The sequence below is a fragment of the Myotis nattereri genome (genome assembly GCF_964212035.1).
Source record: "Myotis nattereri genome assembly, chromosome: 11".
In the NCBI taxonomy this organism is placed as follows: domain Eukaryota; kingdom Metazoa; phylum Chordata; class Mammalia; order Chiroptera; family Vespertilionidae; genus Myotis; species Myotis nattereri.
In genome coordinates, this window is record NC_138086.1 from 54,741,533 (window position 1) to 54,756,434 (window position 14,902).

At 43.0% G+C, this 14,902-nt stretch overlaps 1 protein-coding gene across 1 annotated transcript in view; it reads right to left on the reverse strand.

Moving 5' to 3' along the window:
• Window positions 1–12,545: 12,545 nt before the first annotated feature.
• CRPPA (CDP-L-ribitol pyrophosphorylase A) overlaps window positions 12,546–14,902 on the reverse strand; it is a gene marked incomplete at its 5' end in the record, with an annotated part of 163,480 nt that continues 161,123 nt past the window's right edge. The window contains one exon of the mRNA XM_081101934.1: window positions 12,546–13,122. Coding sequence (XP_080958060.1) covers window positions 13,018–13,122 — 105 coding nt within the window. The 3' untranslated portion in view covers window positions 12,546–13,017. The remainder of the gene's footprint in view (window positions 13,123–14,902) is intronic.

The window sequence follows — 14,902 nt, forward strand, 5'->3', positions numbered from 1 at the left end:
CCTCGGAGCTGGAGCTGCAACAGTGTTTTAATTATAGAAGCCAAACAAACCCAGAGACCTGCTTTCAGCAGCCGAGGTCTCAGAGCTGGAGCCGAGCCTCAGAGCTAAAGCCGGCTCTCAGTTCCAGTGACAGCCATAGAAGGTAAATAAATCCCAGAATAAAAAATGAAAAAGAAAAAAAGGAGAGGTTGGGAGCTTCAGTCACCCACCAACCTGAAAATGGCCCTCAGCCCCTCACCCAGACTGGCCAGGCACCCCAGTGGGGACCCCTACCCTGAAGGGGGTGTGACCAGCTGCAAACAGCCATCATCCCCGCATCCAGGCTGGCCAGGCACCCAAGCAGGACCCCCACCCTGATCCGGGACACCCTTCAGGGCAAACCAGCCGGCCCCCACCTGTGCCCCAGGCCTCTATCTTATATAGTAAAAGGGTAATATGCAAACTGACCCTAACAGCAGAAGGACTGGGAATAACTGGTCACTATGACACACACTGACCATCAGGGGGCAGACGCTCAATGCAGGAGCTGCCCTCTGGTGGTTAGGGCACTCTCACATGGGAGGAGCTCTGCTTAGCCACAAGCCAGGCTGATGGCTGCCAGTACAGCAGTGGTGGTGAGAGCCTCTCCTGCCTCCTCAGCAGTGCTAAGGATGTCCGACTGCAGTTTAGGTCTGCTCCCCGCTGGTAAGTGGACATCCCCCAAGGGCTCCCGGGCTGCCAGAGGGATGTCTGATTGCCATCTTAGGCCCAATTCCCTGGGGAGCGGGCCTAAGCCAGCAGTTGGTCATCCCCTGATGGATACCAGACTGCGAGAGGGCACAGGCTGGGCTGAGGGACCCCCGCCCCTCCCCCCCCCCCCCCGAGTGCACAAATTTTTGTGCACTGGGTCTCTAATCTACACTAATAAAAGACAAACATGCAAATTAACTGTACCTTCGCTATGCCTTAAGCCATGCCCACCAGCCAATCAGAGCGACTATATGCAAATTAATCTAACCAAGATGGTGGCCGGCAGCCATGGAGCTGGAGAAAGCAGGAGGCTTGGTTGTTCCAGTGATGGAGAAAGTCAAGGTTCCTACCTGCCGCAACCAGCTCTGAGCTCCACTCAAGGCAACAAAGTTTCAATTATAGAAGATAAATAAACCCCAGATACCTGCTTCCAGCCAGCCGTGGCCCCAGAGCTGGAATGAGCAGGAGGTTTCTGTTTCCCCTGGCGATGGAGGAAGGCAAGCATCTCACCTGCCCTGGCCGGCTCTGAGCCATCAGCCCCTCACCCAGGCTGGCCAAACCTCCATGGGGTGAGGGTCCCCACTGGGTGGGGGGGAGCTTGACCAGCTTGCAAACAGCCATCAAACCCTCACCCAGGCTGGCCAGGCACCCTAGTGGGACCTCCACCCTGATCCGGGGCATCCTTCAGGGCAAATCAGCGGCCCCCACCGGTGCACCAGGCCTCTATCCTATGTAATAAGAGAGAAACATGGTAATTAGCCATACCTCCACTACCCTTCCCATTGGCTAATCAGGGTGATATGCAAATTAACTGCCAACCAAAATGGCGGCTGGCAGCCAGGCAGCTTGAAGCGAACAGAAGGCTTCCTTGCTTCAGTGACGGAGGAAGCCAACGTTCCCCGCCTGCCTTGCCGGCCTCTGAGCTTGCAGTTTAAGAAACATTGTTACAAATATAGAAGCTAAACAAAACCCCAGAAACCTGCTTTCAGCGAGCCGGGCTTCAGCCAGCAGGACCGCAACATTGTTTCAATTATAGAACCCAAACAAACCAGAGACCTGCTTTCAGCAGCTGAGGCCTCAGAGCTGGAGCCAAGCTTCAGAGCTAAAGCTGGCCCAGAATAAAAAAAAAGAAGAAAAAAAGGACAGGCTGGGAGCTTCAGTCACCCGCCAGCCTGAAAACGGCCCTCAGCCCCTCACCCAGACTGGCCAGGCACCCCAGTGGGGACATCCACCCTGAAGGGGGTGTGACCAGCTGCAAACAGCCATCATCCGCTCATCCAGGTTGGCCAGGCACCCCAGTGGGGACCCCCACCCTGATCCAGGACACCCTTCAGGGAAAACCAGCCAGCCCCCACCCGTGTACCAGGCCTCTATCCTATATAGTAAAAGGGTAATATGCCTCCCAGCACCGGAATCAGCGGAGCCACGAGGCCTCCCAGAACCGGGATCAGCATGACAGGGGGCAGCGCCCAAAACCCCTGATCGCCCTGCGTGACAGGGGGCAGGGCCACAACCTCCCTATCTGCCCTTCTCTGTTTGTGACAAGGGAAGGCACCCCAACCCCTTGATCAGCCCTGCTCTGTGCCTGATGGGGGGAGCTCCCCAACCCCCTGATCGGCCCTGCTCTGTGTGTGACAGGGGGCGGCGCCCCAACCCTCCCCCCCCCCCACGAGCCCTGCTCTGTGACGGGGTAGAGCCATAACCTCCCCATCGGCCCTGCCCTGAGTGTGACAGTGGCAGCGCCCCAACCTCCTGATCGGCCCCTGCTCTGTGGGTGATAGAGGGTGGTGCCCCAACTCCCTGACCCACCCTGCTCTATGTGTGACAGGGGGCGGTGCCCCAATTCCCCTATCGGCCCTACTCTGTGAGTGACGGGGGGAGCTCCTCAACCTCCTGATCAGCCCTGCTCTGTGAGTGACAGGGGGGAGCTCCCCAACCCCCTGATGGGCCCTGCTCTGTGCGTGACAGGGGGTGGCACCGCAACCTCCCCATCAACCCTGCCTTGAGTGTGACAGGGGACGGTGCCCCAACCCCCCCAATCGGCCCTACCCTGAGCGTGACTAGGGGTGGAATCGCAACCGCCCGATCCGCCCTACTGTGTGCATGACCAGGGGCAGCGCCCCAACTCCCCAATCGGCCCTGCTCTGAGCCCGACCAGGGGCTGCACCTAGGGATTGGGCCTGCCCTCTGCCACCCAGGAGCAGGCCCAAGCCAGCAGGTCATTATCTCCTGAGGGGTCCCAGACTGTGAGAGGGCAGAGGCCGGGCTGAGGGACCCCCTCTCTCCCCGGAGTGCACAAATTTTTGTGCACCGGGCCTCTAGTCCTATATAATAAAAGGGTAATATGCAAATTGACCCTAATAGCAGAATGACTGGGAATGACTGGTCACTATGACACACACTGACCACCAGGGTCAGTACACTCCCACAGGGGGAGCTCTGCTCAGCCACAAGCCAGGCCGATGGCTGCCAGCACATTGGTGGTGGCGGGAGCCTCTCCTGCCTCCTCAGCAGCACCAAGGCTGTCCGACTGCAGCTTAGGTCTGCTCCCTGCTGGTAAGTGGACATCCCCCAAGGGCTGCCATGCTGCCAGAGGGATGTCTGACTGCCAGCTTGGGCCCGATCCCCCAGGGAGCGGGCCTAAGCCAGCAGGTGGACACCCTCCGAGGGGTCCCAGATTGCAAGAGGGCATAGGCCGGGCTGAGGGAACCCCCCGAGTGCACAAATTTTTGTGCACCGGGCCTCTAGTTTTTGTGCCCCAGGCCTCTAGTTTCAATTATAAACCTAGAAGAGTCTTGATGCAGAGTACCTTTTGGCTAAAAGTACATTTCCCAATTGGAGAGTATATTTACATAAAGTGTTTGATGTGTGCTCAAATACATTCTATTGATAGATTCTCATTATTCTGATGGCTAAGCTGTAATATTTAACTTCCAATTCTCCAATACAGGTAGACTGTACTTCCTTCTCAATGCCTTCCATTTACTTCATTGTCAAAAATCCACACGCTAAGAACTTGAACAAGAGACCTTACGTCTGTAGTAACACAGGCTGTGGCCTTTCCACATATTAGATAAACTGTATTAAAATCATCTTTGTTACCTTGATATTTCTCCACATGTCATGTTCAAATGTACATAATCTATGGAGAGACTATAGGAATCTTGGGACAAATTAAAGAAAGCTTATCTTTTGAATCATATGATTCATATATGAATCATAAAAGCCTTTACATTCTTATTTTACTATCAAGGCCTGAATCAAGTCCTTTCTGAAAGCAATTTGACATGAGATAGGGGTGGAAGGAAAGATGTGGTTTGTGATTATCACACTAAGATTATGCTGGTCATTGCTGAGAACCCCAATGTAATGAAACATTTGGAATAATCAAATGCCGAATGCTGTGTTTTAAATGTCAATGTCAGTAAAATAAATAACAAGTACATTTCAGAGCTTTTGTGACAGAGCAAAGGTTGCAATACACACACACACACACACACAATATGTATGGGTACATACATAGAGATGTATACAGATTTTGTTTCACTGCTAAATTGATCTCAGTGCATAAGCTGAAGTTCAAACGAGAAGAAAATTCCACCACCAGGTGGAGCTTAGCTTCCATTAAAGCAGCAAATGCATAAAAAAGATTTCAAGGGATTAAATTCTTTGTATATCTTAGGGAAAGACTGAAGTAAAAGGTAAACAGCAAAGGAGCGTGAGTATTTTAAAGGCAGCTGATTATAAAGAACTGTAAGCATCCTTACGAGAGAGTACTCAACGGACCCGTGCTAGGTGGCCACCCCAAATGATTTGACAACTGCCTTCCTTCCTGTTCTTTTCCATTTCCTTGTGTGAGAATATTGTTAAATTCCTATGCATTTAGGCACTTGCTAGAAGAGGGCCTGTGAAGTAAGATTATCAAAAGAGGTAGCATACATTACGAAGAGATTGTACAAGTTATGTTACACATTAGATGAAATGAAATGCAACACCTAGGCCTCTAATGCAAAGCCTGATGATTCAAGTGATAAGAAAAGTAACTTCTGCCCTCTTCACAAGGAGACAAACCTTTCATATGAATCATGATTCATCGCCACCTAATCAATGTTTCAGGTGTCTACAAAATTGCTCACTGTGAGTTCAGAGTGTTTCTAGGCCTTGAAGAGCAGCCAGGTGTAAACTGAGATTCTGTGTTTGTCCTTCAACTGAAGAGAAAAGATGATAGAGAAATTAGCATGTAAGCTAGGTCTTAAGGTGTGAATTTATACCTTCTACCTCCTATCAAAATAAAGAGAGGTCAGGGAAGGTATCCCAGTCCAGCAGAAACAGGAATGGATATTATAGGAAGAATGGGGATTGAACCAACATAGGACAGGGGACATATTCTGGGAGAAAGCAAGAAAATGAGTCCCCATGCAGAGCAGGTGTGTGGTCTGCATTGCCAATGAAGATTATTATGTATGAATATGTATTTATTACATATAAATATGTACAATATATTTTCTGCATTTCCCTTATTTTAAAATATACTTTGATAAATCAGTGATACATAATCTCTATAAGTTCTTGTAGTTGTATATAAAACACAAGCTTACAATGCAATTGTTTTAGAACAACTTTCAAGAAAATGTTGACATGAAAAATATTTTTTTTCTTTCTCTACATTTTCTTTCTTTCTACACACATGCACGCACACACACACACACACACACACAATCAAGAGGAATTACTAAAGATATCATAATGGTGAAATTAAACTTATGGGTTGTCTTTCTCAAGAGGAAGTTTTACATTTAAATTTTAACTTTGGGTCAAAGACAATAAAAAGACCCCAATTTTCAACTCATGTGCTGAAATAGTTGCAAGAAGAGATTCCTATAAAAAAAGCTATAGATACCTCAATATATCAAAATGTCCCCCATCTTATTCACAGATTTATATAAATATGCAAAGAGAGTCACTAATTTGTCATTAATGATAAATTATATATGTATGTATATATATACTGAGTGGCCAGATTATTATGACTACCTGACATTTGTAGGCAAATTAGCTATAATTTTACACTGAAGTTGCTAGAGGGCCAGACCATTATAAGTAGGAAAGCAGGTTGTTTACCATGACAGTAGAAGTGGGGTTTTTTCTGAAGATATGGGTAGAAAATAATTGAATAGAAAATAATCCTCTTTAATCTCCCCCTGAGTTTTTAAACTGTATTATTGAACTGCCCAGTTCAAGAATTCAGTTGCCTATTTTACTGAATGGAGGTATGTATGACCTGATAGTCAAAGAATGCTATTCAAAGACATCTCGTGGAGTCAATGCCAAGAAGAATCGCCTCAGTATTGAAGGCAAAAGGTGGCCCATATCTTCAGAAAAATCACTTCTGTTGTGGTAAGCAACCTGCTTCCCTATTTATAATGGTCTGGCCCTCTAGCAACTTCAGCGCAAAATTATAGCTAATTTGCCTACAAATGTCAGGTGATCATAATAATCTGGCCTGTGTGTGTGTGTGTGTGTGTGTGTTACTAAAAGGATATAAAAGTGTTTTCAGAGTTTAAGGGCTGTTTGATATTAAGCATAAATTAAAAGTTAGTAAAATAAAAATAAAATTCCATTTAGGCAACATATAGAGTAGTAGTTCTCAACCTTGGCTGCACATTAGAATCACCTGGGAATCTTTTTAAAATCCTGATTTCTAGGCCTTATCCTCCGGAAATTCTGTTTCTTTGTTATGGGGTGGGGCCACAGCATTAGTAACAAAGAAACAGAATTTCCGGAGGATGAGGCCCAGAAATCAGGATTTTAAAAAGATTCCCAGGTGATTCTAATGTGCAGCCAAGGTTGAGAACCACCGATATAGAGGTTTGGGAAAAAGTAGTTTTATGTATAACCCCATAATTAACCCAAATCTTTTAATATCCATTAAGATTCCCAAACCAGAGCCAAGAATATTTGGTCTATAGTTTCTTCTCCTTGCTATCTTATTAAAGCATCTTGCACTTCTCTGAAGTTCCTGATTTATAGTGGAACTTGTGGATATTCCCACTGGGATTCTCCAAACTCTCCTAATTTGTTTACATATTTTGGCTTCTTTCCAGATTCATGTGAACAGTAACTGATCCAAGACACGAACAGGCGGAAATGTCTTTGAATAGCATTCTTTGACTATCAGGTCATACATACCTCCATTCAGTAAAACAGGCAACTGAATTCCTGAACTGGGCAGTTCAATAATAGTTTAAACACTCAGGGGGAGATTAAAGAGAATTATTTTCTATTCAAACAAGGAAAGCCAAAAGGAACTATGAACTTAACAGGGTCTTAAAAACACACACAGGATGAGAAAGAAATTCCTCCAAACTATTGAAAAAAAATTAGTAACATACAGATTTTATCATCTATTTCCTCCTCCTCAAAGGGATGTTTTGTTATCCACTTAGACTGAAGAGCTTGCTTTCAACCAAATTAAGGGCCCAGATGTAAAGAATGGGAAATAAGAAAAAGAAAAACCTGACATACCTACAAACCAACCAATTTTGTAATGAGGTAGAACAAAGACAAAATGGATAGCTCCAAAATGGCAATGTTCCAGAAACCTCATTCAGTTAATCTACTAGATGCTTTGCCAAACCTTATCCAAATAACCCAATTATTACAGTCTACAGACTAGGGGAAATTCTTAAAAAATTGGCCTCCATGTGGAATCTCAAATCATGTCTCCACTTGGGTCAAAAGGATCAGTAGGATTGCCTTGTTAAGCTTTTGCCTCTGGGCTTCACTGCAATTTTGCAAAATGGAAAATGATGGAATGCATCCAGGTAAAATTCTGGATGTAGTTTTAAATCAGATTTAAAAAAAAAGGAACTTAAGTAAAGAACAGTCCCTCCTCATTGTAATCTAATTCTCTGAAAAACTGTCCAAAATAAAGGCAGAAATTCTGCTCTGGGTGATCATGAGCCCTTATCCTGCATCTGCCGTTTTTCAATCATCGTATCACAAGGTTCATAAAGACCTACCTCACAGAGACCATGCTAGGATTAATTAAGGTTAAACTGGAAGGAAAAAAAATTTTGCACTAGACAAGCCAGGGTTTATCCATGCTGCTAAACAGCCCCAGATGTTTTAACAACTGTTCAGATTATTTGGTAGCATCCTCACTAAGTAGAGAATACATTTGCATAATGCATTTCAGCTGTGAAGACATTTTTAAAAATCAAAGATTCCAATATTTCAGATGGGAACAGAAAAACAATCTGGCTCCAGTCAGGTCGAACTCATACCGAGTACCATTCACCACCCCAAAGTTTTCCCACTGAGTAAGCATTGTGAACATATGTGCTGAGGGAAGTCTCAAGGCAAGGGAAGACTTCACACTTCATGCCTGAACAGCCTCTAGACCAGCGGTTCTCAATCTGTGGGTCGCGACCCCTTTGGGGGTCGAACAACCCTTTCACAGGAGTAGCCTAAATACATCCTGCATATCAGATATTTACATTACAATTCATAACAGTAGAAAAATTAGTTATGAAGTAGCAATGAAAATAATTTTATGGTTGGGGGTCACCACAACATGAGGAACTATATTAAAGGGTCACAGCATTAGGAAGGTTGAGAACCACTGCCCTAGACCTTCCTTTCTATCCTAAAGATGGTGATGGAGTTGAACTTCTCTTTGCATGTCTTTCTGTGTTGCTGAGGCATAAATGGCTATATGCAACTGCAATTCATCTTTTTCCTCTTATACTTTCATTATCCCAGTGTCTGATCATACATTGCCTGAGGAAATCCCAACAACTATAGAGCTCACAGAGATGGTATTGATAATACTTGTATGTGGGCATCAGTCTTTGAAGGTTTTCTTGGCACATGCAGATCCAAGGATGTTCCAAAATGTTTGTGTGTTGAGGGTGGTGATGGGCAAGGAAAGGAAGAGAAACACTGACAGTATAGAAACCATTTTCTTTTTCTTGCTATTAAAGGGAAAAAAAGAACCTTCTAGCACTTTAGGATCATTGCCATGACCAACATTTCTCCTTAGAATCATTTTGCTTTACATCCTAGACTTGTGAGGGCAAATATACCAAACACTGCCACACTTGGTTACCAACTAGTGTACAATACAAAAGATTCAAAACTCATTATTATTTTTAATATATTTTTATTGATTTCAGAGAGAAAGGAGACAGAGAGATATAAACATCAATGATGAGAGAGAATCTGATTGGCTGCCTCCTGGATGCTCCTTACTGGGAATCGAGCCTGCAACCTGGGCATGTGCCCTTGACTGGAATTCAATCTGGGACCCTCAGTCCGCTGGCCGCCGTCCTATGTACTAAGCCAAACTGACCAGGGGGAAACCTGTTATTATTAAAAAACAATGAACATTTATAGAACTCTACTGTTGGAAGTCAACTAAACAGCTGGGCTTGTTTATCCATTTGTCAGTTCTTCTCCTGGTGGTGGCAGACGTGGGAGAGAACAAGCAGCAACATAATAGTCTCTCACCTCTCGTCTAGATTTGATATCCAGACCTATCAAGGGTGCACTGCCATTTTGACTCACTCTATTGGTGAAAGCAGGTCACATGATGAGCCCCAAAGTCAAGAGATAGAAATATATTCCTCCCATGAAAGCAAGGGGAGAGAAGGAATATTTCTGAACAATAATTCAACCCAGCACACTCATGTCAATATTAAGTGATCACAGTATTATTTTACATTGTGTCTGAGTACAGGTTTTAAATCCTTAGCAGCCACTATATTGCAGGAAAGCTGCTAAATATAAGGGGAGAAAAAAATCTAGTTGAGACTTCTGGTTTTGCAAATATTTAATATATCTTATAGGCTAATAGATCTGGATACCACATTCTATCTTTATACCAAAGAAAACATCACATTGTTATATTTTCAAAATAAATGTTATATTGTTATTAAATTGTGACTAAGTTAGTATGAAAATGTGCATATATACAATAAATATCAATGAAAATTGCCATTTGATTTTAAAATATCAGTGGTTTATTTAGTTATTTATTAATTACCTATGTTGTTTGGTAAAGAGAATATATTGAGAATCTTTAATAGTAGTTTGGTACTTTTCATTTTAAAAATACCCATAGTTTTCTCAATTTTGAAACTAAAAACTAAAACTGTGTAAGAACATATATAAATGTTACAATATCAAAACCATCAACACGACCACTTCTAGTCCACTTATTTTAACCATTTTAATAAATACTAAAGGATATGTATTTTTCATTTATTCTGTTTATTTTTAATTAATCTTTTAAAATATCTCCAAGTATCCTTCTTCCAAATGACTTTCTTTACATTTTAATATAAACATTTTGATGCTTCCTTGACATAATTAGTTTAAACATTAAAAGGAAGTAAACTTTGCAGATTCAGTATAAAAATATTCTACTGCAACTTGAGTTTTATAACATAAGCATTGTGTTAATATATATAAAGTAAAATTTGCTTTTAATAAACCAGCATGAGAAAAGAAAGGTTTCCTGCAAACAAATGCAAAACGCTTAAACTGACCACAGAAAGAATGGATAGAATATGGATCTGGATAGAATATGCAGGTCTGGATTTTATCTGTAAATGAGTATATATGCAACAAGTTATCTCTCAAATTGAGCACTTTAATAAAACACACACACACACACACACACACAACTACTACCTCTTACCAATATGTCATTAATCTAAACAGTGGTGACACTGTTAAATTCCTAAAAAGGCTTTCTTTAAATTGTATTTATTAATCAGCATACATTTAGGTGGGTGGGGAGAGAGTCTTTTTACAAAGTTGTCCACAGGTAGAAAGCAATTTCAGCAACCTTGAGGCATAGTTAACTGAGTAGTTACTCTCAGTTTTAAGGGATTTTGGAAAATAAAGTGAAAACACAGTTCTCATGAAAGTAATTAGGTTTACAGAAGCTGGGATGAAAATGTAACTGTGAAGTGGCCTCTGAGTCTCCTAAACAATAGAAACAACTCATTAACCTTTCTCTCCTGGTCATTCATTTTCTCCACTCCCTTCATCCTTGGCTACAAGGTTGTATGTATGTTGGAAAGATGGCTGGAAAGCCAAGCGCTTCAGGACTTTCCTCTGGTAACTGGGCAGACTGACCCACCTTGTCCATTCTTCCAGGGCTCCCGTGGAGCCTCTGGCTTGTTCCCCACAGCCTCTCTGCCAGGTGCCCTCTGTGGCAATCGTGGTTATACAGGGAGCTGCGCTTAAAACATCTCCTGTGGTCCTGAGTCTAAGCCCTGCCTTTCGTTACTGGGCAGCCACGTGGCTCTGGGCAAGGTAGTTGAGACCCCTGAGCATAACTTCCCATCTCAGCAGTGAAAGATGTGGGGGGATTTCTTTAAGTGATTTTCAATGTTGTGAATCACTTGTAAACTATAAAGAAAAATAAAATTTGATGATGATGATGGTAGTGATTAGTTTAGACACAATTTCATATTTTATTAACTAAACCTCATTATACTAACTGCTTCCTATTACCTTAGGGTAAAGTCATACTGCTTACTCCCAGATAAAGTCTTGTCTGGTATAACATTCCATTAGCAGGCTAAACTTTAAAACACTCACCCTTTCTTTTGAATCGTGGTAACATTTCCCCATTGGCCTGTATAAGCAATTTCAAATTCTTAAAAACATTTTCACTTGAAGACTTTGACAGGTTTCAGAAGGGGTGAGCCTTCCACAACACAACTAGTTCACCACCCCTAGACAACCTAACCAAAATTCACACATTTCCCATAGATGTTCACCCTCAAGATTTGAATTAAATGATTTATTTTATATTTCTTAACATCCTGAGAGAGAAAGTAGCAAGCCCAGAAACTCAGATCCAAACTACATTGAAACAATGCCTTTTATGTAGGGGAATGAACTGTAGTATTCACTCCATGTCCATTGTTTTCTACCGACTATCACTTAAATGTAACATACACTCTCCGACTAAGAGAGATACTTGAGAAATATAGGAAAACTCATCCAACATGCTAAGAAGAAATTCCACTAGGTAGATATGTTATAGAAAACATCTCATGCAACTTTGATAGTTTCCATGTGCAGCCTAAGCCCTTGAATAATCTAATCTATTGTGTTCTTAGAAAGTCAATGTAGCCAGTCCCAGCCTTGTGGCCCAATGGTTGAGCATCGACCAGGAGCTCATAGTTCTATTCCCGGTCAGGGCACATGCCTTGGTTGCGGTCTCGGTCCTCAGTAGGGGGCATGCAGGAGGCAGCTGATCATGTTTCTCTCTCATCATTGATGTTTCTATTTCTCTCTCCTTCTCCCCTCCTCTCTAAAATCAATCAAAAATATATTTAAAAAATAAAAGTAAGAAAGTCAGTGTAAATATGGAGTAAAAGGCATCTCTAATGACTGCATGCACATAATTATACAATGTAATTAATATAGGGGAAATCATTAATATTTAAGGTGTACATACCAGTGGAAATTTGAAAGAATAGAAACTTGACTTAAAAAAATAGTATCTGTATCAAAAGAATAATTAAATTCTTGCAATGGCTCCCTGTCTTTTTGAAGACTAACTTGGGCTTCACTAAAATAACTTCACTTTTATGAAGCTTTCCAGTCTTCTCTTAAATGCATTCAGAAAGATCAGAGACCTTTTAAAATGAGTAAAAATTATGTAATCTAAGGAGTATATTACATCTCATTTAGGAATCGTGAGTAATGTTGAGGGCCAATAGTGAATATATTTAAAGAATCTCTACAATCTCATTGTTTTCTGTTTGTTTTTATGTTTTGTTTTGTTTTTTAAGGCATGGAAAATTAGAACACAAGTCAATATCTAATGATGACAACACAATTTTAAAGAAATATAATTCTGAACCTTATCTATTAGTTTCATTACAGTGTGATTTAGTAATTAACACAGAGAGAATAGTTTAAGATTTCTAAGTTCTCATTCCTTGGAGGATTAGCTCACACATGATTGTTTCTATTGATCTTTCATACTTTTGTAAAAAGATTATATGAAGGCCATTATTTTCCACTTACCTATCCTTACCTTACCTGTTTGGGCAATTTAAATATGACATGCATGAAAGTAAATTTTTATTTCACAAATATAAAACATTAATCTACTTTTATAACCCAAGCATCATATCCTACAAATTATGAGACATAAAAGACAACTTAAATATGCTACCACACACAACAGGGAGGGGAAGCAGGACAGAGGAACTTAAACATTTCTTTAAACTCAGTAGGCAATTTTCTCTGTGTCCTTCATGCTACCAGTAGCTGCCCAATGAATGCAGAATTTCTCTCTTTGATGAGTGTAGCAATTATTGTGGCCCCTTGCCTTAAACTGTCTTGGAGCTTCTGCTCATCCTGAAAAGAAAGGGTAAAACAATATTTTGGAAAGATGTCACATGCTAAATTTAGTAAAGAGTTACTTTAAAAATAAATATTCATTTATTTAAATGTTTTCCCCAGCTTCATAGAGATATAACTGACACATAATATTGTATAAGTTTCAGAGACACAACTCAATTATATATATATATGCATATATATATATATATACACACACACAACTCAATGATATATATATATATATACACACACACACACATATACATATGTGTGTGTGTGTATATATATACATATACACATATATATCATTGAGTTGTGTGTATATATACACACACACACACACACACACACACACACACACACACACACACTAGAGACCCAGTGCATGAATTCATGCACCTTGAAAGGAACTGTGGGCCTCAAGGCTGCGGTGGGCACAGGGGCTGGTCTCGGCCCATCCTCCATACCCCGCCTGGCCCCTCCCACTGCAGCCCCTGGTCCCATCTGCCAGCAGCCCCACTCCCACCACCACTGCTCCCATGCACTGACAGTGCAGGCCCCACTCGCACCCGTTGACAGTACGGAGCAATTGGGGCTGGCACCGTCAGCAGGTGCAAATGCCAGTTGCGGGTGTGAGCAGGGCCGGCACCGGCAGTAAGTGAGAGTGGTGGCTCTGGCGCCAGCAGTGGGTGTGAGAGGTGGCTGCTGGCCCTGATCGCCCCTCAGGAGCAGGGCGAGGTGGAGAAGCCCTGAAGGATGAGCGGGGCCAGCACCTGCAGCAGGTGTGAGCGCCAGGCAGGACTATGGCGCACAGGAGCAAAGAATTTTCAGTAACCACCAGAGGCTCACCCCGATTACAGCAACCAGCACCCCACCTTGGTCTGGTGACCCCACTCACCTGCTCCACTATCAGGCTGTGGCCGACACCAGCCATGTTCCGTGCGTACCCCCTGGTGGTCAGTGCATGTCATAGCAACTGGTTGTTCCACCATTTGGTCTATTTGCATATTAGGGTTTTATATATATAGATAGTAGCAGCCCAGTGCACAATTGGTGAATGGGTAGGGTCCCTCGGCCTGGCCAGTGATCAGGGCCTACTGGGGGCAGGACCAAGCAGGCCAGGGAGGGAGGGGCTGTGGGAGGTTGGATGGCGGGGGAGGAGGAACTGCAGCTGGGGCCGGCCAGGGGGAAAGTCCTCAGGAGGTTGGCCAGCTGGGGGAGGGACCAGAGGACGTTGGTCGGCCACGGGAGGTTGGCTGTGAGAGCACACTGACCACCAGGGGGCAGCTCTTGCATTGAGTGTCTGCCCCCTGGTGGTCAGGGCATGTCATAGCAACTGGTTGACCGGCCGTTCGTGTCGTAAAGGTTGCTTAGGCTTTTATAATATAGATATTATCAAATTATGAAGAGAATAGTTACCACATCTATCACTTCATAGTTACCATTTGATTCGGGCGGGGGGGGGGGGGGGCTATAAAAACATTTAAGGTCTACTCTCTTAGCAACTTTCAATTATACAATACAATATTGTTAACTATAATCACCATGCTGTACAATTCTCAGAACTTATTCACCTTGTAACTGGAATTTTGTACCGTTTGGCCACTATCTCCTCATCTCCTCCATCCCTCAGCTCCTGTTAAAGACCATTCTATTCTGTTTCTATGAGTTCAAGGAGCTACTGTTAAGGTCGGCTACTCTTTGGCCTTGGAATTCTATGAAGCTCAGCCCATAGCCACAGACAGGGACTTGGTTTTCCCCAAATAAAGGAAAAATGCTTTTGCAAGCACCTTTC